At 52.8% G+C, this 26,732-nt stretch overlaps 1 protein-coding gene across 2 annotated transcripts in view; it reads left to right on the plus strand.

Annotated features, from left to right (window-relative positions):
* CLCN7 (chloride voltage-gated channel 7) overlaps positions 1 to 26,732 on the plus strand; it is a gene marked incomplete at both ends in the record, with an annotated part of 34,993 nt that overhangs the window by 3,638 nt on the left and 4,623 nt on the right. The window contains 16 exons of one of the 2 annotated variants that reach the window (XM_080702306.1): positions 7,769 to 7,840; positions 11,532 to 11,603; positions 11,713 to 11,778; positions 12,189 to 12,321; positions 12,639 to 12,748; positions 13,513 to 13,593; positions 15,446 to 15,508; positions 15,610 to 15,693; positions 20,267 to 20,360; positions 20,474 to 20,538; positions 20,821 to 20,937; positions 21,345 to 21,399; positions 22,533 to 22,593; positions 23,138 to 23,276; positions 24,063 to 24,156; positions 25,472 to 25,641. In XM_080702306.1, the coding sequence (XP_080558432.1) occupies positions 7,769 to 7,840; positions 11,532 to 11,603; positions 11,713 to 11,778; positions 12,189 to 12,321; positions 12,639 to 12,748; positions 13,513 to 13,593; positions 15,446 to 15,508; positions 15,610 to 15,693; positions 20,267 to 20,360; positions 20,474 to 20,538; positions 20,821 to 20,937; positions 21,345 to 21,399; positions 22,533 to 22,593; positions 23,138 to 23,276; positions 24,063 to 24,156; positions 25,472 to 25,641 (1,476 nt within the window). The remainder of the gene's footprint in view (positions 1 to 7,768; positions 7,841 to 11,531; positions 11,604 to 11,712; positions 11,779 to 12,188; positions 12,322 to 12,638; positions 12,749 to 13,512; positions 13,594 to 15,445; positions 15,509 to 15,609; positions 15,694 to 20,266; positions 20,361 to 20,473; positions 20,539 to 20,820; positions 20,938 to 21,344; positions 21,400 to 22,532; positions 22,594 to 23,137; positions 23,277 to 24,062; positions 24,157 to 25,471; positions 25,642 to 26,732) is intronic. The other variant, XM_080702307.1, reaches the window with a different exon arrangement.

Genomic DNA, 26,732 nt, shown 5'->3' on the forward strand with positions numbered 1-26,732 from the left:
TTTCATCTTGCAAAACTGAAACTCTGTACCCACTAGTCTGCCTCCTCCCCCAGCCTTCCCAATCATCACTTTCTGTTTCTGTGGCTTTGACTGGACTGGGTGCTTCATGATAGGGAAGCAGAACTTCTTAGCTCCCCCTGTGTTGTACGTGTGTTGGTGCTTCATGCCTTTTTATGGCTGAGTAAGATCTATTGCACGGATAGGCCACAGTGTGTCTGCTGTCCGTCGGTGGACACTTGGGTGGCTTCCACATTGCAGTCACTGTGTATGGTGCGTTGTATATAATGTGTGGGGGGTGCTGGGGTGGAACCCAGGGGCTTTCCACCTCTGGACTATACTCTCAGACCTGCGTTTTACTTTATTTGGTAACAGGGTCTCACTAAGTAGCTGAGAGCCTCACTAATGCAGTCCTCCTGTCAGCCTCCTGTCTTACATAAACTTTTTTGAGACTACTTTGAATTCTTTTGGATCTTTACCCAGCTGTGGAATGGCTGGGTCACGTTTATGTGTGTGTGTGTGGTCCTAGAGATTGAACCCAGGGACATTCTACCGCTGACCTTCATCCTACCCTGATACTGTTTTTTGTTTTGAAATAGGATCTTTAAGCGCAGGGTGTGGTGGCGCACGCTTGTAATCCCTGAGCTTGGGAGGCGGAGACCTGAGGAGCGCGCAGGTTCAAAGCCAGCCGCGCTGGCTTAAGAGACCCTGTTTCCAATAAAAATATAAAATAGGTCTGGGAGTGTAGCCCAGAGAGGGTTTCCAGGAACCCCAGTACCACCAAAAAAAAAGAAAGAAAGAAATAGGATCTTAAGTTGCTGAGGATGGTGTCAAGCCTTCGATCCTCCTATTTTAGCCTCCCAGGTATTGGGATGACAGCAGCATGTGCAGCCCCACCTGGCTTCACTTGTATTATGTTTTTTTCTGAGATGATACCAGACTTTTCCACATTTTCCACAGCGGCTGCACCATTTACAGTTCCCTCTGGACACAAGGGTTCATTTCTCCACAGCCTCAACAGTACTTTTTTTTTTTTTTTTTTTTTTTTTCCTTTTTGGTACTGGGCTACACCTCTAATGCAATTTTTTTTTTTTTTTGGAGCAAGGTATCACTAAGTTGTGGAGGGTTTGCTAAGTTGTTGAGACTGGCCACGAACCTGCAATCCTCCTGTCTGGGCCAAGTGCTGGCATTACGGGTGTGCGTCACCACTTCCGGATGTGAGCTGGTTTCTCATTGTGGTCTTGAGCATCTTCTCCAAGCTGGTTGGCCAGTGCATGTTGGTGTATCTTCTCTGGAGAAATATCTGTTTCCATCCTTGGCTCCTGTTTGACTCCTGCTTGGATTTTTGTGGTTGAGTCATGAGAATTCTTTGTGTATTCTGCTTGTCCGTATCTAAGCAGATGTATCCGCTCCTGATTTAGAGCCTGCCTTTTGCTCTGTTGAGGTTTCTTTGATGGTAGAAGTCTTGTTTGATGTAACTTTGTCATAATTATGGATTTGCAGGAAGTCGTGATGCTGGTGTGGAACAGGCCTGTGCGCGCCCCATCCAGTCTCCTGTAGTAGTTGTTTTTTTTGTGTGTGTGGTACTGGGGGTGGAAGCCAGGGGCTTTCAACCTCTGGGCTACACTCCTACACCTATTTTATACTTTATTTGGAAACAGGGTCTCGCTAAGTTTCTGAGAGCCTCACTAAGCAGCTGAGGCTGGCTTCAAAACTCAGCAATCCTCCTCTCAGCCTCCCAAGTACTGGGATTACAAGCGTGCACCACCATGCCCAGCTTCAGAGTTTTTATTCTTTATTTTGAAACAAGATCTCACTAAGTTGCGGAGTGCCTCATAAGCAGCTGAGGCTGGCAGCAAGCCCGGATCCTCCTGTCTCAGCCTCCCAAGTACTGGGTTTACAAGCGTGCACCACCGCGTTGGGCTTAGTGGTTGCCTTTTGTATACTTGAGGATCAGTATGGAAGCCAGGTGCTCGCCTCAGTTCCACCTTTACGGGAGCCACGGCCATGACGACCTCCCTTGTTCCCTCTCTTCCTAGTAATGCCCCTCTGTTTGGCCCATGCCCTGCTAAGGTGGGGGCACCTGCAGCCCGCAGTGCACTGATCTGTCTGCAGCAGTGGGGTGGCAGGGCTCCCTGACTGTCCTGCTGTCACACGCCCTCTACGTGGAGGTCGTGGGTTTGCGGTGGCTCTACCACTGTTGCCAGCAGTGCTGTCAGTGGCGTGTGTTGCAGCTTTTCCCCGTCTTGCTGGCCTGCCTAGGCTGTCTCTTCACCTCTCCTGTGGTCTTTGGAAGCATCCAAGATGCACTTTAGGGCCTAGCTCCAGACACTGTGGTGCAGTGGCATGGCGCTAAAGGCCCTTGGCCTGTCCAGCTCACTTCAGTAAAGGGTGCGACAGTGCAGGTGGCCAGTCCTCTCTGCTGTGTCCATTGGGGCTGCCTCTTCACTCACCATCTGCCTGGCTGCTCAATGTGTGTGGCAGTTTCCCAGAGGAGGTTCCTTGGGTTTATGGTGGTCAGTAACCAGGCACTCTGTGAGGTCAGGCCTGGCTAGGCACACTGCCTGCCACATGCATCTCTGCTCAGACAGGGAGGCTCGAGGTCGACATCGGCTCTCCTCCTGGGCAAGCTCAGCCATAAGCTAGGACTTCCTTTTTGGATTGGCACAGTGGCCAGTGGGCTGGGAGTGCGCCTGCCTTCCTGCTGGTCGGCAGTTTGGGGCACCACTGATCATTTAAGAGGAGCAGGTGTGGCTGAGCGTGGTGGGCACGCTTGTAATCCCAGTACTTGGGAGGCGGAGACAGGAGGATCATACAGGTTCGAATCCAGCCTCAGCTACTTAGTGAGGCTCTCAGCAACTTAATGGGACCCTGTTTCCAGAAAAAGTATTTAAAAAAAAAAGGTCAGCCGGTCGTGCACACTTGTAATCCCTGCTCTTGGGAGGCTGAGACAGGAGGATCGCACAGGTTTGAAGAAGCCAGCCTCAGCTACTTAGTGAGGCTCTCAGCAATTTAGTGAGACCCTGTTTCCAAATAAAATATAAAATAGGTCTGGGAGTATAGCCCGGAGATAGAAAGCCTCTGGGTTCCACCCCCAGTACCACCAAAAAAAAAAAAGGTCTGGGAGTGTAGCCCAGAGGTAGAAGGCTCCTGGGTTTCATTCCCAGTGCCACCCCCCCCAAAAAAAAAAAAACCAAAAAAACCCCCAGCATATGTGCTTTTTCATGGGTGACTAGTTGCACTGACATTTATGTGCACAGTCATGTGGGGAATTCAGTGTCATGAAGTGAACTGTATCCGTGTTTTAAGATGAGTGGTGGCCGGGCGTGGTGGTGCACGTTTGTAATCCCCGCGCTTGGGAGGCAGAGACAGGAGGATCGCGCAGGTTCGAAGCCAGCCACGCGCGCTGGCTTAGAAGACCCTGTTTCCAAATATAAAAAATGTAAAAATAGGTCTGGGAGTGTAGCCCGGAGGTAGAAGGGCTTCCAGGAACCCCAGTACCACCAAAAAAAAAAAGAGGAGTGGTGGCTCCAAAAGGGTGTGTTCACATCCTACCCCCCAACCTGTGAATTTGACTGCCTCAGTTAACATTCTTACTGTTCTTACTGCAGTAATTCAGAATGACTGGCTACACCGCTTACAGGAAGGACAATTTATTTTCTCACAGGTTTTGGAGAGTGTCAGTCCATGTGAAGCTGGGTTTGCGGAGCTCAGGGCATTGGGGATGGGAAGAGAGAACAAGGAGAGGGAAGGACCTCAATCCCAAAGCCACAGCCCCAGGCCCACCTTAGCACCCAGCCCTGCATCTGCCACTGCCACCTTGTTTCTATGAGAGTTAGGGAGACATTCTAAATCCAAACCATTGCAGTGACCTTCTATGGAAGCAGGGTCTTTGCAGATCCCACTAGTTAGAACAAGGTCCTCCTGGGGCAGAGAGGGGCCTACCCCACCACTGGTGTCTTCAGAAGAGAAACCTGAGCTGGGTGTGCTGGTGCATACCTATAATCCCAGCACTTAGGAAGCTGAGTCCCAGCTGGGAGGCTGGGACCGGAGAATAGTGGGTTCGAAGCCGGCCTTGGCAACTTAGTGAGGTCCCTCGGCAACTTAGTGAGACCCTGTACCTAAAAAAGCTAAATGAAGAGCTGGGCATGGTGGCGCACGCTTGTAATCCCAGCACTTAGGAAGCTGAGACAGGAGGATCGCACAGTTTTAAAGCCAGCCTCAGCAACTTAGTGAGACCTTGTTTCCAAATAAATTATAAAATAGAGCCTGGAGGTAGAAAGCCTCTGGGTTCCACCCTCCAGTACCACACACACACAAAAATGAAAATAAGGCATAGCTTGGAGGTAGAATACTTCTGTGTTTAACCTCCAGTATCTACCCCCACCAAAATAAAAAATAAAAAAAGGAGAGAATTTGGACACTGAGACACACAGGAGATGCTGGGAGGACTGAGGCAGAGACTGGGGAAGTGTGTTCTTAGCAAAAGACGCAGGGAGCCTCAGAAGCTGGGAGGGGCAGAAGAGCTCTGTCAGGAGCACGGTCCCGCTGGCACCCTGCTTGGGGCCTGGCCTCCAGCGCCGTGGGCTTGCGTTCTGTTTTCAGCCCCTAGCATGCTGTCACTGGTCATGGCACCCTCAGGATCGGCTGCATCCCCAGCAGAGCTGGCGGTGTCCCCACTGTCCTTTGAGCCCTTGCTTTGCTGCGCCGTGCGTCCTTAAGGCGCCCATGGCCCACAGGCAGGCTGGGCTGTGCCCAGTACATGAGTGGAATTGTTCACTCATGTCTGGCTTCCATGTCCTGGTTAACTGGTGTCCACCACGTGTAGGACGCCAGGTAAGGCATGGGACACCTGTTAGACTTGCAGTGGGGGAAACAAGTAGCTTTTAATGTGTGTTCCATGCAATATTGGGGGCAGGCTAATAGTAAAGAAGCATTTATTTTTCTGAAATTGCTGAGGCTTGCCTCAAAAATTTTTTTTTCTTATACTAGGTATTAAACTCATGGACATTCTCTCTCTAAGCTACACACTAGCCCTTTTTAGTTTTTATTTGGAAATAGGGTCTCATTAACTTATTGTGGGTCTTATGTAATTTCTGAGGTTGGCCTGAAACCTGTGATCCTTCTCCTCTCTCAGCCTTCCAAGTTCTGGGGTTACAGGTGTGTTCTACCAGGCCCCCCTTGTCTGAAGTTCAGGTACAATGGAGTCCTGTGCTCATTGGCCCTGCAGCCCTCAGGCTGCTGCTCCTCTGCAGGCGCAGGAGGGTGGTCCGCCCGTGCCGCACGCCCACGTGCCTGGCGTGGTGAGCTTGTGCTCTCACGTGCCATGTCAGAATGGGAGAGGCTGCTCTTGGGCACACGCCTCCCGCCTGGCTTAAGAGGGCGAGGTGGACCCCAGAGACCAAACAGAAAGCAGCTGGGATGCGCAGTGGCCTTGCAGTGGCTTTGTGGTGGAAATTGGAAGTGCAGGCTCCTTGCATGGGCTGGGGCTTGCTCTGCCAGGGGACCCTATTCCTGGGGGAAGTGGTTTTTGTTGTCTCATCTGCGGTGCCCTTCTCCCAGGACTCAGGGCAGCCCACAGGTCTGTGTTTCTGTGGTGGGACCTGGACCTGGACCTGCTCCCTGTCCCCAGGGGAAGGGTGTGTGTCTGCAGGAGGGAGAGCAGGGGCAGCCGACCAAGCACCCTGTCACTGCCCTGGCTCTTGGAACACCTGCCCACTGACCACACGCATTGTTACTGACCGGTGAGGGGCACTGAAAGGAGAGATGCCTGGCACATCAGGCTGTGGGTGCACCGTGAGTGTCTCAGCTTGTCCTCGGCTCCTGGGGAGCGTGGCCCACTTCACAGATGGCTGAGGGGGCTCCTGTTGAAGATGGAGGAGGAGCCTTTGGCCCTGTGTCTGTGGCACCTGGCTGTCTGCAGTATCAGGCTATGGTCCCTGTGAAGCCTGGAGTGAGCAGAGAAAGATGGACTGTGGGATAGGAACCCCTGAGGGTGGCCCTGATTCTATTATTTTTTTAGATTAACGTTTACTTATGTAGCCGGGTGTGGTGGCGCACGCTTGTAACCTCAGCATTTGGGAGGCTGAGACTGGAGGATCGCGGTTCGCGGACAGCCTCTGCTACTTAGCCCCTCCGCAACTTAGTGAGACCCTGTTTTAAAAATAAAGAATAAAAACAGGGTAGGGGTTGTAGCTTGGAGGTCAAATTACCCTGGGTTCCATCCCCAGACCCGCAAAAAAACAAAAACATTTACTTATGTATGTATTTGCGGTACTAGGAATGGAACCCAGGGGCATTCTACCTCTGAGCTACACTCCCAACCCTACTTTTTCCTTTTTTTTGTGGGTCTGGAGATGGAACCCATGGGCATTCGACCTCCAAGATACACCCCCTACCCTGTTTTTTATTCTATATTTTGAGACAGGGTCTCACTGAGTTGCAGAGGGCCTCACTAGGTAGCTGAGGCTGTCCATGAACCACGATCCTCCTGTCTCAGCCTCCCAAATGCTGGGATTACAAGCGTGCGCCACCATGCCTGGCCCTACTTTTTTATTCTTTATTTGAAACAAGGTCTCACTGAGTTCCAAAGGGCCTCACCAAGTAGCTGAGGCTGTCCATGGACCTGGATCCTCCTGTCTCAGCTTCTCAAATGCTGGGATTATGAGCGTGTGCCACCATGCCCAGCTGGCCCTGATTCTTCAGGGACAGAACATGGCAGGCTGAGAAGTTCAGTTCTGGGACCTGTCTGGGATGTGGTTTAGGGGCCAGCTCCCCAGAGAGGCGGGACTCCACCGCCCCATCTCGGGGTCCTCAGGACCAGAAGCTTCCTGCTCTGCTTTGGCTTCCTTGCCTGCTGCCGTGGTCATGACCCCCAGTGGGCAGAGGTCTGAAAACACACTCCCAGCCAGCCCTACTGGTTGTCCCTGGGCCGTGAGGTGCATCTTGGTCACCAGGGAGCACTTTGGCGCCTCTGGATGAGCCTTCCTGAGGAAGGGCTGACGTAGGAGCAGGGTACATTCCGGAAGATTAGTTGGGGAAATGTGAGCAGCGGATTGCCTGCTGCTGGAGGCAGGGAGACAGCTCTGGGGACTGTGGCAGCTGCTGGGTGTTTCCCTTGGTGCTCATTTGCTTTCTAACACAGACGTCAGGGTGCCAGCAAATGGCTCTCCCCCAGCTGAAGACTTGGAACTAATTGAAACTGTAGACCTAAGGATGTCTTTGGATAGTGTTGCCTCCTGCCAGGTCACCTCCGCAGGCTTTGTTTCTGCGGGCCCAGTGGCTGTGTCCTTGACTGGGGTCCTAGAGTCAGAGGAGCATCACACAAAGGGCACTGGCCACCTCGTGCCTGCCCAGGCTGCAGCAGCAGAGGCCGCAGTGGCCAAGATCCACCTGTCCTGTGCCATCTCTGCCATCTCCTTGGGAGGCCGTGTGGGCACAGCTGAAGCCAGGCGGGTGCAGAGTGCCCTGGGCCTGATGCTGAGCTGCTGGGCAGCTGACCCCCCTGGCCAGCAGTGCGTGGCGAGGGCCGGGGCTCACGGCACTGGTGTTGGCCAGTTTGGGGACATTCTCCAGTCCTTCATCTGAGTGCCCGACAGCGCTGTCTCTGCCTAGAGCAGGAGGATGTGCGCTGGACTTTGTCGATGGCTGCAGAAGGTTGGGAGCAGGCCTGGGTCCAGCAGCTGCCAGGACAGCAATGGGGCAGGGAGTGAATGCACATCCCACCACGCCCGGTGTCCAGCTGCCTTCATGACCTCTCTTCTACTTTTAGTCACCCCATTCTGCATTTTTCCGAATTGGACAGATGAGCAACGTGGAGCTGGATGATGAGCTCCTGGACCCGGTGAGTGGCAGCCGTGCGCCCCGCTCGCCCAGGAGAGGGCTGTGGAAGTGGGGCGGCTGCTGCCTGGGAACGTGGCCCTGCCTGCGGCCAGGGGAGCAGCGTGGGTGGAAGGGCGCCCGGCCGGGTAATAGGCGGAGGTCCAGCAGGGGAGCGTGGGGAGGCGGGCCGCTTGGTGAGCAGAGTGGGGATGTCCTCTGACTCCCAGAGAGGCCCTGTCCGTGGGGCTGTGTTCTGAAGGCCCCTGCGTTCTGCTTCCTCCTGGGTGTTGCTGGCTCCGGTTAGTCCCGTGGCAGCTGGTGCTGAGCGCCCTCGTGTCTTCCCGCCCGCTTGTGCGCTGTCTTCATAGAAATGCCAGCCCAGATCCTGTGCTGTGCTGCTTTGGTTGGATCATTTGGCTTTTTGTTATTTGCTTTTCATTTTGCTCTCGGTGTGTGGTACTGGAGATGAAATCCAAGGCCTCAGACGCGCTAGACAAGCACTTTACCACCGAGCTCCAGCTCCAGCTCCAGCTCCACCACTTTTTTTTTTTTTTTTTTTTTTTTCGGGTCTAGGGATGGAACCCAGGGGCATTCGACCTCTGAGCTACACCCCAGCCGTATTTTTTATTCTTTATTTTGAAGCAGGGTCTCACTGAGTTGCAGAGGGCCTCACTAAGTAGCTGAGGCTGTTCGAGAACTGCGATCCTCCGGTCTCAGCCTCCCGAATGCTGGGATTACAAGCGTGCCCACCGCGCCCGGCTCTCCTGGATGTATTTCTTTTACGTGTGTGGTGCTGGGGATTGAACCTAGGTCTATTCTACATCTGAACCACATCTTCAGTCCCTTTTATTTCTTATTTGGAAACAGGATCTAAGTTGTTGAGGTTTCACGCTAAATTGCTGAGGATGGCTTTGTAACTATGATTCTCTTATCTCAGCCTCCTGAGTACTGGATAATGGGAGTACTACCATGCCCGGCTGCATGTATTTTTTAACTCCCAATTCTGTTCCATTTACTACATCTTTGTCCTTATATCACCATATTCTCTTGGTTACCCTAGCTTTATACTGATTTTTGAAACTGGGAAGTATAAGTTTTCCAACTTTGTTCTTTTTCTAGATTGTTTGGTCTGTTCTGGGTGTCTTGTTTTCATAGATTTTAGAATCATCTCATCAGCTTCAAAATAAGACAGGATAAAATTCATTCATTCTTTCTTTTTTCTTTGGTAGTACTGGGGATGGAACCTCTGTGCTAAACTCCTAGACCTATTTTGTTTGGAAACAGAGTCTAAGTTGCTGAGAGCCTCACTCCGTAGCTAAGGCTGGCTTCAAACCTGCGCAGTCCTTCTGTTCTCAGCCTCCCAAGTACTGGAATTACAAATGTGCATGCGCCACCATGCCTGGCTGCCAGCAGAAATTTCAGTAGAGGTTGCATTGATTCTTTGTTTCCGCAGTACTGGGGATTGACCCCAGGGTGTGCCACCTAGAGTTAGATTCCCAACCCTTTTTTTTTTTTTTTTTTTATGGTACTGGAGATGGAACCCAGGGACATTCTACCTCCAAGCTACATCCCCCAGTCCTATTTTTTAGTCTTAATTTTTGAAACAGCGTCTCAATGAGCTGCGAAGGGCCTCGCTGAATAGCTGAGGCTGTCCATGAACCACTATCCTCTGGGCTCCACCTCCCAAATGCTTGAGCCACCATACCCAGCTCCTTTCTTTTTTATTTTTTTATTTTTTTATTTTTTGCGGGTCTGGAGATGGAACCCAGGGGCATTCGACCTCCGAGCTACACCCTCTGCCATATTTTGTACTCTTTATTTTGAAACAGGGTCTCACTGAGTTGTGGAGGGCCTCACTAAGTAGCTGAAGCTGTCCGCGAACCGTGATCCTCTTGTCTCAGCCTCCCGGATGCTGGGATTACAAGCGTGCGCCATCACGCCTAGCTTCATTTCTTATTTTTTTATTTTGAGCCAGTGTTGCTAAGTTGTCCAGGGTGGCCTCAAACCTGTGAGCCTTTTGCCTCAGTCTTCTGAGTTGTGGGCTCACTATATGGGTGAGCTACACCCAGCTGCGGTTTATTTTCAATACTATTATAAGTTTTCTTAATTTTGTTTTCAGGTTGTTTGTTGCAATATGTAGAAATACAACTGGTTTTTATATCCTTCGATCTTTCTGAGAGTGCCTTTTTTCATGTGTATAATTTTGGAGATTGAACCCAGGGGTATTCTACCTCTGAGTTACACCCCCCAGCCCTATGTTTTATTCTTTATTTTGAAACAAGGTCTCACTGAGTTGCAAAGGGCCTCTAAGTTGCTGAGGCTTTCTGTGAACTGTGATCCTCCTGTCTCAGCCTCTCAAATACTGGTATTACAAGCTTGCGCCACTACACCCGGCTCCCAGCCTTATTTTTATTCTTTATTTGAAACAGTCTCACTAAGTTCCAAAGGGCCTCACTAAGTAGGTAAGGCTGGCTGTGAACCTGCGATCCTCCTGTCTCAGCCTCCCAAGTACTAGGATTAGGAGTTTGTGCCACCACGCTCAGCTTAAATTTTCATTTTGTTCTTTTTTTTTTTTTTTTTTTTTTGGTGGTACTAGGGTTCCTGGAAGCCCTTCTACCTCTGGGCTACACTCCCAGACCTATTTTTACATTTTTATTTGGAAACAGGGTCTCCTAAGCCAGCACGCGCAGCTGGCTTCGAACCTGCGCTATCCTCCTGTCTCTGCCTCCCAAGCATGGGGATTACAAGCGTGCGCCACCACGCCCGGCCTTAAGTTTTCATTTTGAAACAGGGTCTCACTAGGTTGCTGAGGCTGGTCTCAAACCTGCAATCTTCCTGTCCCGTTCTCCTAAGTACTGGACTACAGGTTTGTACTACCACACATGGCAGAGAATGTTTATTTTATTTTATTTATTATTATTATTTTTTTTTTGGTGGTACTGGGTGTGGAACCCAGGGGCTTTCTATCTCTGGGCTATACTCCCAGACCTATTTTATATTTTATTTGGAAACAGGGTCTCACTAAGTTGCTAAGAACCTCACTCAGTAGCTGAGGCTGGCTTTGAACCTGCGCGATCCTCCTGTCTCAGCCTCCCAAGTGCTGGGATTACAAGCCTGTGCCACCACGCCCAGCCGAAGAATGTTTATTCTAGTAGTTTTCTTGGTATATCTTTTATATCTCCTAGGATTTTCTGTATACAAGCTCATGTCATCTGCAGATACAGTTTCACTGCTTCTTTCCCAATCTAGATGGCTTTCGTCTGTCTCTTGTCTGATTGCCCCCTGGGACCTCCAATATGCCATTGTTGCCTACAGGCGGGGAAGGCCAGTGTCCTTGGCCTGGCCTCTTGGGGACGCTTCCAGGCCCCCCTGCTGGGCACAGTGTTACCTGTGGGTGCTCTCTTCTATGCGTTGAGAGTTCTTATCACAAAGGGCTGTTGGATTGTGTCAAATGCTTTCTCCATCTACCATGATCCTGTGGGCCTTGCTCTATGTCAGTAGCGTTTGGAATGTGAAAATAACCTTGCATCCCGGGACAACCCCTGGGCCATGGCATTCTGGAGTCCCTTTGCCCAGGTCTCGTTGGGGGCTTTGTGTTGTTCTGGCTACCCGTGGTATCAGGACGATGCTGGCCTTTGGGGTGAGGTGAAACATGGTCCTTCCTCCCCTGTACTTCATTCCTGAAGACAATGTGTGACTCTTTCCTTCCACAGGAAATGGACCCGCCCCATTCCCTCCCCAAGGAAATCCCGCACAATGAGAAGCTCCTGTCCCTCAAGTATGAGGTGGGCCCCATCCTCTTGACCCTGGATCCAGGCCCCTTCCTGTGCCTGGCTGCACTTGCACCTGGGTCCCCAGGTCAGTAACTGTGGTCCCTGCCACCCTGGTCTGCAGAGCTTGGACTATGACAACAGTGAGAACCAGCTTTTTCTGGAGGAGGAGCGGCGGATCAACCACATGGTGAGCGAGTGGGCCTGAGGGGCACCCTGGGCCACCAGCTGCCTGCTGTGCACCATCTCCCTCCCCTGTGGGTTCCAGAGCCACCCTTCCATCCTCTGGTTTGTGTCTTTAGTGGCCCTGAGCATGTGACCTCTGGCTCCAGGTGCTAGAAATTGGAGAAATGGGTCAGGTTGACTATGGATTTGTTGGGAAGATCACCCACCTCCCTCCAAGTTATGCAGTCTGCACCTGAGTGGTCCACGGTCATTGGGACATCGGGCAGTGGCTGAGACATCGACTTGCGTCCTGAGCACAGTGTGCTGTGCCTGGTAGTGGCCTTGGAGTTCCAGGAGCCATTCACGCTGGTGCCAGAGCCGCCCCTGCCTGGGCATCTGGCGGCCATGCCCCTACTGACCAGGTCTTCCCTGCAGGCCTTCCGCACCGTGGAGATCAAGCGCTGGGTCATCTGTGCCCTCATCGGGATCCTCACAGGCCTCGTGGCCTGTTTCATCGACATTGTGGTGGAGAACTTGGCCGGTCTGAAGTATAGGCTCATCAAGGATAGTATCCTTTGCAGCACAGAGCGAGGGGGTGGGAGAAGCTGAGCTGAAAGCACAGGACAGGCCCTGCGCTGCGAGATGTTCCCAGCTCCCAAGCCTGCTGTGTCGTGGTCCAGGAGGAGGCATGCCTCTCTGTCGTGCTGGGGCCAGAAGCAGTCTCGGCTGTCCAGTTAGTGCCATGGCCACGGGAGCCAGTGGCGGCTGTGCTGGTCTGCGCCTTGGGAGGCCGTGGCCAGCAGGCTGGCCACCCAAAGGAGGCAGGCAGGGAGCGGGGTGAGGGGTTCAGGTGGTGCAGCCGTGCCCATCCTTGACAAGTACCAGATATTGACAAGTTCACCGAGAAGGGCGGGCTGTCCTTCTCCCTCCTGCTGTGGGCCACGCTGAACTCCACCTTTGTGTTCGTGGGCTCCGTGATTGTGGCCTTTGTAGAGGTGCCTCAGACCCAGGCGGTGGGGTCCCGGCAAGTGGGTGGGGCCCTCTGGCTCATCCGTCCGTCTTGTTTGTGTGAGAATCATGGTCTGATTCTCGTCACACTAGGCGTCACAGACGGGATAGCAGAGTGAGCCAGGGCCCCTCCTCTCAGACCAAGGCACCTGGTAGTGCTTTCCAGCCCAGCAGCCCAGGCCTGCCGCCCCTGCACCACACAGCACGGTGCCTGCCCCGCTCACGCTAGCGGGATCTGCCCGAGATGCTGCCACAGCCAGACACTGGGGTGCCCCAGGGCCTGTGGGGCCTCGGGAGTGAGCTGGTCGCCCAGGGGCCTGGCAGAGGAAGGAGCAGGACCGTGCCCTCCTGCAGGGATGGCGTCTGCAGCTTGCTCCTTCAGCCCAGGGCCTCTTCTAAGCCCTCCTCTGCTTCCCTTTCTTGTCTTGGGCTGGTAGAAGAAAGAAGCGGCAGCATCCAGACCTTCTGTTGGGTGCAGGACAGCGGCCCACGCACAGGAAGCCCTGTTGCTTCTTGATTGGTGCCTGACAAGGCCCTGTCTGTCCTGTGCCCCCAACCCCTGTGGGCACACCGGGCCTTGCATCTCTGCCTGCAGCTCCTTCACCCTGTTCTGGGTGGGGGGTGAATGGGAGAACATTTTTCTCCCAGACGTGAAGCTCCTTCCCTGGGACTGGCTCCCCATGACTTCCTGGGCTGTAGGGGCTGCGTCTCTTCACTCTGCCTGCTCAAGGGCACCTCGCTTTCCTTCTAGCCAGTCGCTGCTGGCAGTGGGATCCCCCAGATCAAGTGCTTCCTCAATGGGGTGAAGATCCCCCACGTGGTGCGGCTCAAGGTGAGGTACAAAGTGACCTAGATGGGACGCCAGGTGCTGGTCTGGGTTCATATTGGAGCAGCAGGTCTTGTCCCTTGCCCTCCACACCTAGCCAGGCCATTTGTGCTGTTGAGGGTATGTGCAGATGAGCTAGTAGGCTGTACAAAAGGCAAAGCTTTTTTGAAAGTGGCAGCTGGGCATATGGCAGATACCTGTAATCCCAGTTCTTGGAGGCTGAGATAGGAGGGTTGCAGGTTCAAGGACAGCCTCAGCAGGTTGTGAAACTTTTACCAACCTAGCAGGACTGTTTCAAAAATAATAATAAAATAGGGATAGGGGTGTAGCTTGAAGGTAGAGTGCCCCTGGGTTTAGTCTCAAGTATCATACATACAAAAAAAAAAAAAACAAAAGGCAAAAACTAGTGTTTACATCTATTAAAGAAAAAACCAGACACAGTGACACATGCTTATAATCCCAGTACTTGGAAGACTGAGGCAGGAAGATGACCAGTTGGAGGCCAGCCTCAGCAACCTAGTGAGGCTATCTACAACTTAATGAGACCCTGTTTTAAATAAAAAATAGCCGGGCATGGTGGCGCACACTTTAATCCCCGCGCTTGGGAGGTGGAGACAGGAGGATCATGTAGGTTTGAAGCCAGCTGTGCTGGCTTAAGAGACCCTGTTTCCAAAAATAAAAAAGTATACAATAGGTCTGGGAGTGTAGCCCAGAGGTAGAAGGGCTTCCAGGAACCCCAGTACCACCAAAAATAAAATAAAATAGGGCTGGGGGTGTAGCTCCTAGGTAGAATGTTCCTGGGTTTAATCCCTAGCACTACACAAACCCAAAAAGGTTTTTCTTGTACCATTTAGAAACTTAGAATGTAGCCAGGCGTGGTGGCGCACAGTTGTAATCCCAGCATTTGGGAGGCAGAGACCAGAGAATCCTGGTTTGTGGACAGCTTCAGCTACTTAGTGAGGCCCTTTGCAACTCAGTGAGACCCTATTTCAAAATAAAGAATAAAAAAATAGAACTAGGGGTGTAGCTTGGAGGTAGAATGCTCCTGGGTTCCATATCCAGCACTACAAATAAATACATAAACAAACAAACTAAAAAATAGGGCTGGGGATGTAGTTTGGAGGTACAATGCCCCTGGGTTCCATCCTCAGTAACACACACACCAAAAAAAAAAGACGTACACTTTGTAAACTTATTGTGTAATAATAGTCGTGGAACCGGACATGGTGGTGCATACTTGTAATCCCCCCTCCCCCCATGCTTCGGAGGCTGAGACAAGAGGATCATACAGGTTCGAAGCCAGCCTCAGCTACTGAGTGAGGCTCTCAGCAACTTAGTGAGACCCTGTTTCCAAATAAAATATAAAATAGATCTGAGAGTGTAGCTTGGAGGTAAAAAAAAAAAAAAAAAGCCCCTGGGTTCCACCATCAGTACCACAAAATAATTAATAATAATAATAATAATAATAATAATAATAATAATAATAAAAAAATCCGGGCGTGGTGGCGCACGCTTGTAATCCCCGCCCTTGGGAGGCTGAGACAGGAGGATCACGCAGGTTCGAAGCCAGCCTCAGCTACTTAGTGAGGCTCGCAGCAACTTAGTGAGACCCTGTTTCCAAATAAATATAAAATAGGTCTGGGAGTATAGCCCGGAGGTAGAAAGCCCCTGGGTTCCACCCCCAGTACCACAAAAATAATAATAATAATATGTTGTGGAGGAAGGGCACTGGCCAAAGCTCTGCCCAAGATGTGGGCTGCAGTCAGCCTCGCTGGAGCCTTACACCCCTCGACAGGCCTGTGGTCCTGCTGTCCAGGCACTGAGTGTGTCTGTTCTCTGTTGTTTCCTTCTGTTCCAGACGCTGGTGGTCAAGGTGTCGGGCGTGATTCTGTCCGTGGTGGGAGGACTTGCTGTGGGGAAGGTAACTGTGTGTGAAGCTGTCCCAGGCCTGTGTTTGGGTCCCTGTCCTGGAAGGTGCTGAGGTGCTTAAGTGACTCTGAGCTCTGTTTACTCTGCTCCTAGGAAGGGCCGATGATCCACTCCGGGTCCGTGATCGCTGCAGGGATTTCCCAGGGAAGGTCAACCTCACTAAAGCGAGATTTCAAGGTGAGTACTCTCCCCCATGTGAGTTTGGACCTTGGATCAGTGGGCACCAACATCCCTCAGAGCTGGCTGCTGCCCCATGCAGAGTCCTTAGTGGGCTTTTGGGCCTTCCACGGCTCCTCCCTGACCATCTTCGTCCCTGCCGGAGGGACAAGCCTGCCCTGCACCCAGAAGCAGGCTCAGTCCATCACTTCTGCACACACACCCCCACGCGGCCCCTTGGGGCTTGTCCCATGGCTCCATGGTGGGCACAGGTGCTACGGACCAGCTCAGTCGGGCACTAAATCTGCTTGGGACCAGGGTTGCTGGAAGGTGGGCAAAAGGCTTCGGCTGTCTTCTGCAGAGGCCTCTCTGCAGCGATTCCTCTCCCTTATCAAATAAAACTCCTTCAAGTCCCCGTTCACAATGCTAAACGTTGGGATTCGTCCCTGGGGGCTTGGGAGAGAGATCTGAAAAATGACTGACACGGACAATTGCCTCCTTCTCGTGCAACTGACCACTTTATTTTTTATAAACAAGATTTTTTATATATCCCTATTTCCCAGTGATTCCCTAGTAGAAAAATGTAAACACCAAAAAACAATAGTGAAGTATAGAGTGAAGGACATATAAATCACCAACCATAAACAAGACAAAAGTAAGGCCTGTGACATCACGGGTCTTTTGTGATTGAGATCAGCCCCCTGACCCCGCAGGTGAGTCTTGTGACTCAAGTCAGCCCCCTTGGCCTTTCCTTGGCCTTGCAGCTGGAGGCTTTTAGAGCGCTAATTCCAGAAGAATAAAAGTCACACCCAAAATCATTTGAGGAATTTGGTTCTTAGAGTTCCCTTTAACCCTTTTGGAACCTTCTGTTCCTAGGGCTTAGTCCAATGTCCTCCTCTATCTAGCAACCTCCTTTGAGCTGGATGGAGACGAAGTCGGAGGTTCCAGCTTTCATACATGTAGTTGGCATGGGGGAATCCGTGCCGTGTACATCTATGATGATCCAGAGGATTGCAATGAATGTCTGCCGGATTTTGTCTGCAATACCATCTGATGTCTGAACACTTCAACACTATTAAACAACACTTAAAATATATTTTAGCAGACAGGGCCCAAAAAGCAACATGAAGTTTTTAGATTTAATTGTCAGATGTACTCCTTTAGCCTCTACCATCCTCTTTTAATAATCCATCTTCATTACATATGCATATCACAAACTTTCTGTTTTTTATCCTGGTCCTTTCTTTTCCCATTTGGGACAATCTTAGGATAAACTTTACTTCATACAAAATGCTTTCTTATTCTCAAAAGATTTCCTTTCTTTATAACCACCAGAACTTCATACCTGCACATTTATATCTGTCTTTTGTTCTGTCATAACTATTTCCTAACCAGGTGGTGCCTCCCTGTCTCTGTAGCACACATACTAAGTGCAAGGGTCAAGATTCTTCCCGGCCTCGCCCTCGGCTCTATTGTAATGATTAGAACGAAGGTCTTAGATAGGGAGGAACTCTGCATTTGTAATTGCTGCAGTTTGAATGCTCCCACAGCACCTAAATTCTGACTAGATTTTATTACTGCTTGGAGCAAAGCCGAGGGCGTTTAAAGGCCCAGACATATTTTACCAGATAATTTATCCCAAAGTTTTGGTTTTTGAACTCTTTTACACCATTGGAGCCATAAGTATAGAATCATTACCAAAAGAACAATAGCTTATAAAAGAATATCTAAGAGCAAGGGGTACTCTGGCCAGGGACAAAGCTCCCTTGGGGCTGCTTTCTTTAAGCATTTGCCGAGTCATGCAGACTCCGAGGAAGACGATGCGATGGCACACAGGCATGCATCCTGTGGGAGGGTCTGTAGCCAGGCCCAGCTTCTATGGTGGATGTGCCACCATAAGCAGTCAGAAGCGTGTATGAGCCAGGTATGGTGACAGATGCTTGTACTCCCAGCGCTGGGAAAGCCGAGACAGGAGGTTTGCAGGTTTGAGGTCGGCCTCAGCAACTTAGACCCTGTTTCAAAATAAAAAGTAGGAAGGGCTGGGAGTATAGCTCCGAGATAGAATGCCCCTGGGTTCAATTCCTAATACCAGAAAAATAAGCCTTCAAAAACTATGTGGCTGGGTGTGATGGCACACTCTTATAATCCCAGCATTTGGGAGGCTGAGACAGGAGGATCACTGTTTGCAGACAGCCTCAGCTACTTAGGCCCTCAGTGAGACTCTGTTTCAAAATAAAGAATAAAAATAGGGCAAGGGGTGTAGCTCATAGGTAGAATGTTCCTGGTTTCCATCCCCAGTACTGCAAAAACAAAACAAAACAAAAAAGACTATGTGGACACATAATCCTTTTTTTTTTTTTTTTTTTTTTCTGGTGATACTGGGGATGGACCAGGGGCTTTTCTACCACTGGGCTATATTCCCAGACCTATTTTATATTTTATTTGGAAACAGGGTCTCACTAAGAAGCTGAGGCTAGCTTTTTTTTTTAATTTATTTTTATTGGTGCATTGTAATCATATATCACATTGGAATACAGGACTTAGGATATACAAGCACACATCATCCAGTTAGCCCTCATCCAGTCCCCATCCCCTTTCCTCCCCCTCCCTGGATCCCATGCTTGTTTGGTGATTAACTTTGATACATTTGTTTATGTACCTTCTGAGTTTTTAAGAGGCTCCATCCTCCCCTATTCCATACCCTCTGATTGGTCACCTTAATTGCTTCACTATAGGGCCCTTTTATAACTCGACCTCTTCCTGTTACCCCTTTCCTCCTAGTTATTGCTGATTAGGGGAAGCATCTGCTTTTTATTTTCTGCAATATTTCTCTGTGCATGCCGCATTGCAAGTACCGATCCCACTCTTGACGACCCCAGTGGTGGCCTGGCTACCCGGTGGACTGATCCAGACCTCGCTGGCTCAAGCAGCGGCCTTGCCTCATGGGAGGCCTCAATTCTGGCCTCGCTGGCCCCCACACTGGACTAACCCCTCGGCTGGCTTCGATCCTGGCCTCGGTGGCCCCAGAACCGGCCTAGCCTCAAGGCAGGCTCTGTCCCAGCCTCGCTGACCCTGGCACCGGCCTAACCCCTTGACAGACTCCTCTCCTGGCCTCGGAGGCCCCAGCACTGGCCTTGCCTCACAGCAGGCTCTGATATTGACCCCGGCATCGGCCTAACCCCTTGGCAGGCTCCAATCCCGGCCTCGGAGGCCTCAGTAGTGGCCTTGCCTCACAGCAGGCTCCGATGCCAACCATTGGCTCCGGCACCAGCCTAACCCCTCGGCAGGCTCCGATCCCGGCCTCAGAGGCCCCAGCACCGGCCTTGCCTCATGGCAGGCTCCGATCCCGGCCTCAGAGGCCCCAGCACCGGCCTTGCCTCACAGCAGGCTCCGATCCCGGCCTCGCTGGCCCCAGCACCAGCCTAACCCCTCGGCAGGCTCCGATCCCGGCCTCGGAGGCCTCAGTAGTGGCCTTGCCTCACGGAAGGCTCCGATGCCGGCCACTGGTCCCGGCACCAGCCTAACCCCTCGGCAGGCTCTGATCCCGGCCTCGGAGGCCTCAGTAGTGGCCTTACCTCACGGAAGGCTCCGATGCCGGCCACTGGTCCCGGCACCAGCCTAACCCCTCGGCAGGCTTCAATCCCGGCCTCAGAGGCCCCAGTAGCAGCCTTGCCTCACGGCAGGCTCCGATGCTGGCCATTGCCCCTGGCACCGGCCTAACCCCTTGGCAGGCTCCAATCCAGGCCTTGGAGGCCCCAGCACCGGCCTTGCCTGAGGCTGGCTTTGAACCTGTGCGATCCTCCTGTCTCAGCCTCCCAAGTGCTGGGAATACAAGCGTGTGCCACCACACCTGGCACTTTTTTTTTCTTTTGGTGGTACTGGAGATAGAACCCAGGGTGTCTTCTACCTCCAGGCTACACCTCCAACCTATCTCATTTTATTTTATTTGGAAATAGGTCTTAATAAGTTGCTGAGAACCTCACTAAGTTGCTGAGGTTGGCTTTGAACCTGTGGTCTTCCTGTCTCAGCCCCCCAAGTACAGGGATAACAAGCATGTACCGCATTCCTGGCTGATGCTTTTTTTTTTTTTTTTTTTTGGTGGTATTGGGGATGGAACCCAGAGGATTTCTACCTCTGGGCTACACTCCCAGACCTATTTTATATTTTATTTGGAAACAGGGTCTCTTAAGCCAGCAAGGCTGGCTTCGAACCTGCGCAATCCTTCTATCTCAGCTCCCAAGCACAGGATTACAATCGTGCACCACCACGCCTGGCTTTGATGCTTATTTTTTGAGATAAACTTGGGGCGGTTTTGTCCAGTTCCTCACAGAGCCATCAGTGTTTTGATGTTAACATTTCTCAGGTCTCTGGTAGTCGACTCATGGACTGGCTGTGCTTTTGCGAGTGGTGGTTTTCTCAGCTGTGTGCTCTCGGCCTGTGTTCTTCTGTCACTGTCTGAAGGGTCGCTCTCCGCGGCTCTGGTGCAGCGTGATTGTGGGGAGACCCCTCCCCAGCCTTCCTTGATCTCTTCACCTCCAGCCCTAAGAGGATTGTCTGGGACGTGCCCACAGTGCTCTTGACTCTTGTGTTTCAGATCTTCGAGTACTTCCGCAGGGACACTGAGAAGCGGGACTTTGTCTCAGCAGGAGCTGCAGCGGGAGTGTCGGCTGCATTTGGCGCCCCTGTGGGTGAGGAGGGGCTGGGGAACCTGCAGACCCCCCCCCCAGAGGCCCCTCCCTGGGGCATGGTCCGCCCCCGGCCTCCTCGCCCAGCCGCTTTGCAGACCTGTGCTGCCTTGCAGGTGGAGTCCTGTTCAGCCTGGAGGAGGGCGCCTCCTTCTGGAACCAGTTCCTTACCTGGAGGATCGTGAGTGTGTGCTAATGCCTGCCAGGGGCCTGAGCCCTCTCCTGTAGGTTGGGCAGTGGCAATGGCGTCTCCTGCCCAGCATTGACGCTGGTGCTCACCCGCCCTGAGTCTCTACATCCCTCCCCTAGCTGTGTTCACAGGGCTGGGCCTCCCGTGTCTGGGCAGATCCCCGGGCTGGCCTGAGGCGCGGCCCCCCCTTCTCTGTCCACAGGGCTGGGCCTCCCCGTCTCAGGGGGCGGGCCCCGGGGTGACCCTGAGGCGCGGCCCTCATCTCCCCTGCAGTTCTTTGCATCCATGATCTCCACCTTCACACTGAATCTCGTTCTGAGCATTTATCATGGAAACATGTGGGACCTGTCCAGCCCGGGCCTCATCAACTTTGGAAGATTTGACTCAGAGGTAACCCGTCCTCCTGCCCACACTCCTGGGTGCCAGGGAGGGCAAGACCTGGACTTGGACCTGGGCTTTGGGAAGGTATAGCTCTTGGCCTCGGACTTGAGCTGCTTGTGTGGCTCCAGGAATGTGCACGGACTCTACCCGGCAGCGCTGGGGGGGGGGGCTGGCTCCTGTGTGGAATGGGATGTGCTAAGCCCTGAGGCCTGGCTGCATGAGCCCCCAGGACAGCCAGGCTGTGAGCAGGGATGAGGCCTGCTCCTAGCACCCTTCCTCCTGCCCATGGGGCCTGTATGGCCCTGTCTGGAGGTGCTGGAAGGTCCCACGCACGTAGGCAGATGCCACCTCAAGTCTGAGTGGCAGGAGCTATGGACACAATCCCTTACAGCCTTTGCTTTCTCCCCTCTGCACAGAAAATGGCGTACACCGTCCATGAGATTCCTGTCTTCATTGCCATGGGCGTGGTGGGTAAGGGCCCCTCCCCCAGGACAGACCCGTGAAAGCCTGTTTTGGACTGGGTGTAGTGACGCACACTTGTAGACCCAGCAATTAAGGAGGCTGAGGCAGGAGGATCGCAAGTTCCAACCCAGCTTGAGCAACTTAGCAGGACCCTGTCTCAATATAAAAAATAAAAAGGGCTGGGATAGCTCAGTGGTAGAGTGCCCAGGGTCCAATCCCCAAGACCACACACACACACATACCAAAAAAAAAAAAAAAAAAAAAAACCAACAACCTGGACTGGGAGAATGGGCCCTCACTGCAGATAAGGCTGAGTTCTCAGCACTGGAGGGCGAGACCTCCACCTGCCACGAGGCACCGCCTCTCTTGGGCTTCTCTGCGGGGCGCATTCACTGATGGTTGCTCAGAAAGAGCCAAGAGCTGTGTTCTGTTGCTGCTTCTCCATGGCAAAGTCCCCGGGGATATGGCCAAGGAATCAGAATGGCTGATGCTATCAATAATGAGGATCCCCAGCTGGGTGCTTTTAGCTGGGTGTGGGGCGCACGCCTGTAATCCCAGCATTCGGGAGGCTGAGACAGGAGGATCGTGGTTCGCGGACAGCCTCAGCTACTTAGTGAGCCCTGCAACTCAGTGAGATCCTGTTTCAAAATAAAGAATTAAAAAAAAAAAATAGGGCAGGGGGTGTAGCTCGCAGTCGAATGCCCCTGGGTTCCACCCCCAGATCAGCCTTAAAAAAAAAAATCAGGATCCCTCATCTAAGATGCTCGGGAGCAGATGGTCTTGATTTAGGATTTCTTCAGATTTTGGAACATTTGCATGTACGTAATTAGATATTTGGGAGAAAGGACCTGAGTCTAAAGTTTGTATCATGTGCTTTGGACGCATAACTTGAAAGTCATTTTGGACGGTACTTGTAGCGTGCCTGCGCTTGGACTGCGCCCATCCCGTGAGGTTGGGTGTGGAGCTTCTCGCTTGTGGGGCGCGTCTGCACTGAGTGTTGGGCTTGGGTGTTCTCATTAGGAGTACTTGGCCTGGATACGTTAACCCTGCCACCCGAATGCCCTGATGCAGAGGGCCCTCTGAGGCGCTGAGGCCTGCCTACCTCCCTGTGGAACTGAAGTTTCTTTGCTTGCTGCTTGTAGGTGGTGTTCTTGGAGCTGTGTTCAATGCCTTAAATTACTGGCTGACGATGTTTCGAATCAGGTGAGAAGGAGCTTCTTTCCATCTCGTACCCTGTCATGGCCTCTGGAGTGGCAATGGTAGTGCAGCACTGTGCTGTGGCCCCTTCCGATGGTTTGCACTGGCTCGACTGCTTGGGCCAGATGGGTTGGACATGAGGCTGCTGGAGAGGGAGAGGAACAGGCTTGCCTGAGGCAGCAGGGAGCCGGTGGCCTGGGGTGGCCCGCTGGACACCCTTGAGCTTTGGCGTGCTAGCCACCTGCACTCCCCTCTGTCAGGAGAGACACGAGTTGTTCTGGGCTTGCAAGCAGCTGGCACCAGCTTCCCGGGGTGCAGGGGAGGGTCGCTGCTGAGAGCCATGCCCCACACCTGAGAGACCTGAGCAGTCTCGCTGCTGGGGAATCTTAGTCACCATGGGGAAGAAGATAACCCTGGGACAGCCTGGAGTCTGGGCGGATTGATCATTAAACGTTCTTTGTCACCCTCCTGATATGTGTCCTGAGTTCAGAAGGCTGTGGCCACCGTGGTGCCGCCCACCTCCCTGCAGTGAGCCTGGTTTTGGTTCTAGGTATATCCACCGGCCCTGCCTCCAGGTGATCGAGGCCATGCTGGTAGCTGCCGTCACAGCCACGGTCGCCTTTGTGTTGATCTACTCATCGCGGGACTGCCAGCCCTTGCAGGGGAACTCCATGTCCTACCCCCTCCAGGTGGGTCTGGGGCTGGCTCACACAGGAGGGTTGGTGGCCAATGGCACCCCAGAAGGGCGTGGCCGGGATGCCTCAGGCTGGTCCTATCTACCCAGGCTCTCAGAAGGCCCAGACCGCCTGTGGGCACAGGGCAGGGCTGGCGCTGGGCTGCTCTCATGGTCCCTTTCCGGATGGTGGCTCGACAAGAGCCCTGGAGGAGCTTGGAGCAGACTCCCACGCCGTAGAAAACTCACATAGACCTCCACGCACTCACTCCTGTCAGCCCCAGAGTGAGAACCACCTGCCACCCATCCCTCCAGTGGGTAGCGCCCAGCATGGGAAAGGCAGCAGCAGCATCACCGCCCCAGACTGCGCTCAGCAAGAAGCCAGACACGCAGGCCACTGGGACCACGATTCCAGTGAGAGGTGCCCAGGTTGATCCGGGCCTGGTGACACACACTGGAAATCCCAGGACTTGGGAGGCTGAGACAGGAGGATCGTGGTTCAAGGACATTCTCAGCAACCTAGCGAGACCCTGTTTCAAAAAAATGATGATTAGAAAAGGGACTGGGGGTGTAGCTTGGTTAGGATAAAATGCTCCGGGGTTCAATCCCCAGTATCTCACACACACTCAGACGGGGGTGTGCTCAGAGCAGGGAGAGAAGAGCTGTTGACCAGCCCCCAACAAGGCTGGCTGTGCCTGCTCATAGTGTTTGGGCCTACACATGGGCCTCTAGCCACCAGTGTCAGTGCCAGGTCCATGTCTTTGCCCACAGGCCCTCAGTCCTGATACGTCCTTTCTTGTAGCTCTTCTGTGCAGATGGCGAGTATAACTCCATGGCTGCGGCCTTCTTTAACACCCCGGAGAAGAGTGTGGTGAGCCTTTTCCATGACCCGCCAGGTGTGTGCAGGTGTGGTCCTTGGTGGTGACACTGGGTGGGTCTTGTCCCAGAGGCCGTGGCCCTGGGAAGGAGGGGTGACCCCGGCACGGGGCCCAGGACAGCAGCCTGTGATCGGCAGGGCAATGCATGCCGCTGTCCGGGCCCACATGCTTTGGGTGCTGGGCACCTGGAGTGAGGCTGGCCACTGCCCCTCCTCCCTGGGGAGGCCATCCAGGAGGGGACCCTTTCTCTGACCTCTCATCCCACCCACCAACCCCGCTGGAGTCAGGACACCCAGCCTGTGACTTCATGCACAGGCACTCTGGCCTTACCTGGTCACCTGAGAAGGCCGCAGCCTGTGTCCAGCTAGAGCCCTGAGTGACCGGGCCACTCAGACCAAGCGCCTTTGTGCCTGTCTCAGGCTCTGTTCCCTCCTGACTTGTGTGGGCACCTCAGTTTCTAATTGTTTCCTATTTTGAGGCCCTGTCCTCAGCCCTGTGCGCACGCACACGTGTGCGTGCGTGTGTGTGTGTGTTGGGGGGTGGTTCACAAAATTCAACAGAAACCCTTGTAAGTGTAGGGGAGGTGAGCCCTGGGCCCTTCGTGAAGCAGCTGACCCTCTGGGTGGACATGTGCGCCGTGGGTAGTAACCACGTGGAGTGTGCCGGTGGCCTTCCACACAGGCACCCTTCCCTTCACTTACTGTGTCCTGGTGTTCTTGGCACACAGGCTAATGGTGTTCATGGCACCACCCTCTGCCCACCATACACCTGCCCTTCTACTTGGCCCAGTCTCCCTGCTTTTCTATCCTCAAGCCTGAACTCTCAGCACCTTGTCTAATGCCTTGCCTCCCAGGGCTTGGAGTTTAGCCTGGAGTGATGTCTCTGGGGCCCTGCCACCTTCCACCTTTCCCCTGAGAGGCCAGCAGGATGATCTCCACTGCCCCTGCTTTCAGGAAGGTTCTCTCTGGGCCACAGGGACCAGCTCTGAAGCCCTGGCCATGTTTAAGCCTTTCTTAATGAGTGGGTCAGCTGAGAATGGTCAGTGCCCATGGATGGAGCAGGCCTGTGCTGCCGGTGGGCTGTGCACTGCACCCCGCCCCGGGAGGGCCTTCTAGCCATGTGGCTACCTCCGGGGGTTGCTGCGTCAAGGGGGGTTGCTGCATCCTTGACGGTGCCCTGGGCAGCCCCCCCACACTGCTTCTAGTTCTCCAGTTCCTTTCTTTCCTGGGGAGGCTGAGAAGTAGAGCCTTCAGGGGAGCCACTGGGCTCAGCAGGTGAGCACTTGGGTTAGGCACCAGTTGTGTGAGCAGCCCAGCCGCCGCCTCTCCCACAGGCTCCTACAACCCCATGACTCTGGGCCTCTTCACCCTGGTCTACTTCTTCCTGGCCTGCTGGACCTATGGACTCACCGTGTCAGCCGGTGTCTTCATCCCATCCCTGCTCATCGGGGCTGCCTGGGGCCGCCTTTTTGGAATCTCTCTGTCCTACCTCACTGGGGCAGCGGTGAGTGGGAAGGGTCCTGGTGAGCCCTGGTCTGGGGGGTACTGCCAGCAAGAGCAGACTCCAGTGCAGGTGGGTGGGAGCATTGGCCCTGGGCGTGGCTGCAGCTTTGCACTCTGCAGATGAGTCCAGGAGGTACTTGATTCTTTATTAATGGGAGAATGTAATAAGAAATGTGCCAGAAGTCCAGGCCTGGCCAGGAGATGCTCTCCAGGGGTCCGTGCACTAGAGCAGGCTGCCCACTGCTCCAGGCCTGCAGAAGGGCAGCCTCCCAGCCTTTCTTTCCTCTCACCAGCCTCTTTAGAGCTCAGGCTTTTATTTTGTCCATTTTTTTCTCAGTCATTCCAATAAGATTTAAGAAATACATATATATATGAAAAGCTGGTCATGGTGGTGCACGCTTATAATCCCAGCGTTTGGGAGGCTGAAGCAGGAGGATCGTCAGCTACTTATGCCCTCCATATCTCAGTGAGACCCTGTTTCAAAAATAAAGAATAAAAGCTGGGCATGTGGCGTTTGTAATCCTAGCGTTTGAGAAGCTGAGACAGGAGGATCGCACAGGTTCAAAGCCAGCCTCAGCTACTTAGTAAGGCTCTCAGCAACTTAGTGAGACCCTGTTTCCAAATAAAGTCTGGGAGTATAGCCTGGAGAAAAGCCCCTGGGTTCTACCCTCAGTAACACACACACACACACACACACACACACACACACACACACACGTAATGATGATGATGATGATGATGATGAAGATTTTTTTTTAAAATAGGGCTGAGGGTATATCCCGCAGGCAGAATGCCACTGGGTTCCATCCTCAGTACTGAAAAAAAAAACTATTACTTTTTTTGTTTGTTTTTTGGTACTCAGGATTGAACCCAGGGCCTTTCTAGCTCTATGCTATATCCCCAGCCTATCCATATATATATAATTTTTTTTTTTTTTACTTATTACTTAGAAACAGGTTCTCACTAATTTTCTGATAACCTTGCTAAGTAGCTGAGGCTAGCCGCAAACCTTCAATCCTCTTGTCTCAGCCTCCCAAGTATTGGGATTACAAGCATGCACCACCACCAGGTTTCATTAAGTTGGGGAGGGCC

The sequence above is a fragment of the Muscardinus avellanarius genome (genome assembly GCF_963383645.1).
Source record: "Muscardinus avellanarius genome assembly, chromosome: 10".
Taxonomy (NCBI): Eukaryota; Metazoa; Chordata; class Mammalia; order Rodentia; family Gliridae; genus Muscardinus; species Muscardinus avellanarius.